General features: G+C 51.6%; 1 protein-coding gene across 1 annotated transcript; it reads right to left on the bottom strand.

Moving 5' to 3' along the window:
* Positions 1-3,353: 3,353 nt before the first annotated feature.
* On the bottom strand, positions 3,354-4,820 carry LOC119298624 (anthocyanidin 3-O-glucosyltransferase 2-like). The gene has a single exon (XM_037575955.1). It carries the CDS (start codon positions 4,818-4,820, stop codon positions 3,354-3,356), a length of 1,467 nt encoding a protein of 488 aa, XP_037431852.1.
* Positions 4,821-5,067: the final 247 nt, after the last annotated feature.

Here is a 5,067-nt window from a genome sequence, read left to right as displayed (position 1 = left end):
GCCGTTAACCAGCACTCGCCTGGATCCGGCAAGAATCGAGCCGCCGTCCCCTTCCGCACCTCGGGTGCGTGGTCCTTTGCTCCAATTCGAGCCCAGAGCCCGGATCGAGCCTCCGTTAACCAGCACTCGCCTGGATCAATAAGCCCATCTCCAGCGAGGGCCGGGAGCGGCCAGTATGCGGGGAGGAGGAGCTCGCCCCACCAGGCTTGGGGTGGATGGGCCTCGCCGACGGATGGATGCAGTGGGAGGAGGATTACGACAGCGGCGAGCTCGATCTGGATCTCAGCGACAACCAGGTTGAGTCCCTGCATTCTCATATCGTTCCGCTCCGCCCGTCGCCTCCAGGTGGTCGCAGCCGCTCCATGCGCTGGTCGTTGCATTGCCGCCGCGCCCGAAGGAATGGAGCCAATGGCGACGAACCGCACGCCGTCGGGAGCAGCTGCCCATGCATAGCCTTGCATGACACCTTGCGCCACCACCGACGCGGTCAGCGCCGGTAGTCGGGCCCTCCCTCAACTTCAAGTAGGCAACCGTCCTATAAGGTATGCATAATTAACTGCCTAACTAATTAATTAATTGCATTTGTAACTTGGTTTCCAAATTGATTCGGTGCGAGAAAAAAAATCCTATTTAGATGGAACTAGTTAATTGCATATAGGGATGAAAATGGAGTGGAAACTTTCTATTTTTCCGGAGGAAAAATGGAAACAGAGAGGAAATATGAAAACGAAAACGGAAATTTGCAAAGTGGAAGTGGAAATGGAATTTTTTATGCGGAAATGGAAACAAAAAAGGAATTGTGTTTTCCGGTGGAACATGCATGGAAACGGAACTTTTCGTTTCCGTGAATATGAAATTTCTGTTTTTACTATAGACGTATAGCTGCTTTGTAGCCCAACCACCAAAAAGAACACAATGACACAGTTAGTATAATGGATCTGAGGCCCAACTTCTACTACCACACATGTACTCAGTCTGACCTTATACGCAATTGTCCGACACTAATACAATACTACGCTAAGTTGCTAACATAATGATATTATTTTGTAGCCATGTTAACAACTCATTATTTTTTTTTGTGTATTTCTCTATGATTTAAGGGGTTTTTAAGTTCCAATCAATGCCTATTTCTGTTTTCGTGTCCGCTTTGTATTCGCCACGTGTCCGTTTTCGGTAGTATCTGTTTTCGTATTTATTTCCGGGGTTTCTGTATTAATTTCCCTTCTGCAAAAAAATGTGAAAACAAATATAATAGCACTCAGTTACGTCCGTTTCCGCTCCGTTTTCATCCCTAATTGCATACATAATTTATTGTCTAGCTAATTCCTTGCATTAATGCTTGAATTTCCAAATTGATTCAGCACTTTGTTTCCAAAATATTTTCACATGATTGGTCGCTATGAACTACAGCCACGACTATCGAATATTGTATGATACATTTATTTAACAATTTTTTGAAAATTGAATGGACACACTTGATTTGAGAATTTAGCATGTTCGCCTTTCTGTACGACTGATAAGAAACATAATATGAGCTCGTCCACAACCCGCCTTCCGCCATTGCTGTCCCTGTTGCCGTGACCCATGCCCTGGCATTGTTGAACATCACACTACTGTAAGACCTGACCACGGCATCCTCCATAGTGTCGGGCGCACGCGGATGCGTACTCACATAAGAAAAAGGATATGTTATTTTTGTTGTATTAGAAAACTTGTGATTAGAAAAAGGATATTGATGAAAATGATAGGCAGTGAGGTAGGAAGGGAGAGCATCGTGATCATTATAACATGTTGAACATGGAACATGCATGAATTTTTAATGTTCAGTCAGACCACCTGACATCGATGAGCTCAACAAACGAAGAATCATCTGTTACAAACTGATGCGTTAGCATTATATATCAAATGACAAACCACATGTCAGTTAGTTAATTAGCATTCAACAAGGTGCTCTTACAATATCTTGAATGAGGAATAAATTTTTATTTTGGGTCAGAGCATTTGGCATCCACATAGAATCAATTGTTATTACAATAGAAAACTTGGCATCACATATCGAACGGCTATCAATAGAAAATTTGGCGCTTTTTGAGGTTTTGATCACAGGGTGCCGATATGGGCTACCACTCTTACCTAGCAGTCTCTCTCCTCACACACATAATTTTGTAACCTTTCCCCTTACTTCTTTTTGGGTTGCATAGGTTGTCATTTCTACACAAAAAAACCTAGTGTTGTGTGAACAACCAATCCGCTTGTGATCAAAGTGCCCGGTGTTAAAGTTAAGGGTCAAACTAATCTTGTATATACCGAGGTTTAGTTATGAAAAATAAAGTTGTTTCATAGTATTAGTGTTAAAGTACACTCCACGTTTTCATTATATTTAACTTAATAAACGGTCATTTCTACTCATTTCCTAAGAACAACCATTGATCGTACTGAAAATCTTGTAGGATGAAGTGCCTACTTTCACAAATCTAAAAATTAGTCAACATTGAACACTCAATTTGGCTACCTAACAAATATTACACTATCACTTTTGCCCGTGTCAGGTAGGTCGGGCGCACAGACAAGGCCCCTCCTCCGGCCTCCGCAGCACGATAGCTCACTCCGCGGGACAGCGAGCGGTGGTGGCGACGGTGCCGTGGGTGCGCCATGGAGGCATGTTCTGCTATGCGAGGTGTGTCCATACGGACATATCTAACTAGATTTGGCTTTGGTGGTCGGTCTGTGGTGTGGATTGAGGCGCTGGGGTCCACGACGCGCGGGAAACTCCGGGGGAAACCATGGATCTCCCCGAGATTGAGCGAGGGGTGTGCTTCTGAGTCATAGTCCCTCATGAGGGCATCATTTCTAGAGTTTGCTCCGGTCAAAAGAACCGACGATGGCTTGTGTCTTCGTGGTGAGGCTCCGCGCGGATCCATGATGCTGCAGGATCAGGGTGGCAAGACACCTAGTGAAAATTGTGCCGACTTGCGTCATGGTGGGATGATGGCGGCGTCTCTCGTTCTGAGAAAGAAATCATGCCGACTTCGATCATAGCGGATAATGGTGACAACATCAAAGCGCCTCTTAACTTTCTAGTAAGAAAGCAAGGACCAAAAGGAGCTGGGGGCATCAATATCAATACAATTTGGTTTTTCTTTTCTTCGATAAAAGACACTTTATTACTTAAAAAGGTTTAAGCATTATAGACGGCTTCTACATAACTAAGATACACACAGCCATATCCAGGTCCAATTCAATCAAAATAAATAAATAAGTGTTGAATACTTTAAGATTCATTAGAAAATACATGATAAAAATATTTTAATTATATTTTGGTAGAAACGCTTTTCCTGGCAAGCGTAAAGAATTCACATGGTCGGGGGCAGCACCGCGCCGTGGTGGAGCGCCTCCGAGAGCCTCTGCAACGCAGCGTCGGAGGAGCCGCCCTTGTTGACGGCGTTGCGGCAGACGTCTCTCATCTCGGCGGCCCTCTCCCTGACCTTCCGCCCCTCCTCGCCCATCAGACACTTGACCGCTCGTTCCAGGTCCGCCGCCTCCATGAAGTTGTCCCGCTTCCGGTCCACCTTGAGCGGCACGGCGACCCCCATGTCGGCGACGTGCTCGAAGGCGTTCAGGTGCTGCTCCGCGTAGAGAGGCCACGGCGCCATTGGCAGGCCGTGCCACAGGCTCTCCAGCACCGAGTTCCACCCGGCGTGCGTCACGAACCCCCCCACGGCCGGGTGCGCCAGGATGTCCTTCTGCGGCACCCACGTCGGCCACACCAGGCCCTTGCCCTCCGTCCTCTGCAAGAACCCCTCCGGGAGCAGCTCCTCCAGCTTCGCGTCCGTCGGGTGCTCCGACCCGTCCGGCGCGCTGGCGCCCGACTCCGAGGAAGGCGGGCCCCGGAGGACCCACAGGAAGCGGTGGCCGCACCGCTCCAGCGCCGCCGTGATCTCCACCACCTGCGCTGCCTCGAACCAGCCCATGCTCCCCAAACAGAGGAACACCACCGACCCCGGCGGCTGCGCGTCCAGCCAGGCGACACACTCGTGCGGTGGCTTCGTTCTGTCTCTGCTGCCAAGCGAGAGCACGGGGCCGACGGGGTACACCGGCGGCGCGGGGCGCCCTGGCACGGCGCGGCCGTCGGCGACGGCCGCGAGGGCCCCCGGCTCGAGCTCGTCCGCAGTGTTTGCGATGATTCCCGTGGCGTCCATAAAGCTGTGGCCGAGGCGCAGGAACCACGTGTAGTTGGGGCTCTTCTTGTCCACCACCGGGCACGGCACGGACTCGGGCGGTATCGGCGGCAGCCCGGGCACGTGCACCACCTCCCCGTCCACCTGGCTGAACTCCACGGCGACCACCTGGTGAAGCACTGGCAAGTGCAGCATGAGCGCGAGCATGGCGCCGGTGGAGGACATGAAGACGTAGGAGGGCACGCCCAGGTCGCGGGCCACGTCGACCATGGGCGCCGCGAACAGGTCGAGCACGAGCGCGGCGACGGGGCACGACATCCCCGCGACGGCGTCCCTGACGTGGGGCGCGTGGAGCTGGATGTAGCGCGCGATGAACTCCTCGACTCCGGCAGCGTCAGCCGGAGGCTCCACCGCGGGGAGGCGGTGGAAGCGGATGTCGAGGCCGGAGGCGGCCTCGCGGCGGACGTGCGCCTCGACCTCGGAGGTGGCCTGGGCGGTGGGCGGGCGCATGACGAGCAGCGTGATGGACAAGGCGCAGCCGCCGCAGAGAAGGATGCGCTTGCAGGACTCGAGCATGGACATGAGGTGGCCGGTGCCCCACTCCGGCACGAGCACCAGCGTCGGCGTCGGACTAGCTGCCATCCTAGTTCTGGTTCTAGTTCTGGTGCCGCTCCGCTCCCTCACGTACGCGTTCTACTTGTACCCAAGCCAGACACAGCGTAACGCCTAATATAAATAGCGATGCCAAAGCCAAATATGCGTTCTACTCGTACCCAGCATCCCACACGATCAAAATGACAAACACGGCCCCCTCAAAAAAAAGGTGACAAACACGGCGAGGGAGTATAACTAGCATGGTGTTTATTACTAGTATTACTTACTAGGATAC

The sequence above is a fragment of the Triticum dicoccoides genome, chromosome 5A, assembly GCF_002162155.2.
Source record: "Triticum dicoccoides isolate Atlit2015 ecotype Zavitan chromosome 5A, WEW_v2.0, whole genome shotgun sequence".
In the NCBI taxonomy this organism is placed as follows: Eukaryota; Viridiplantae; Streptophyta; class Magnoliopsida; order Poales; family Poaceae; genus Triticum; species Triticum dicoccoides.
Note: the sequence above shows the minus strand (reverse complement) of the source record. Positions and strands in the feature narration are given on the sequence as shown.

Coding starts and splice junctions, on each gene's coding strand:
- LOC119298624 (XM_037575955.1), bottom strand. CDS start 4,820: ATGGCAGCTAGTCCGACGCCGACGCTGGTGCTCGTGCCGGAGTGGGGC.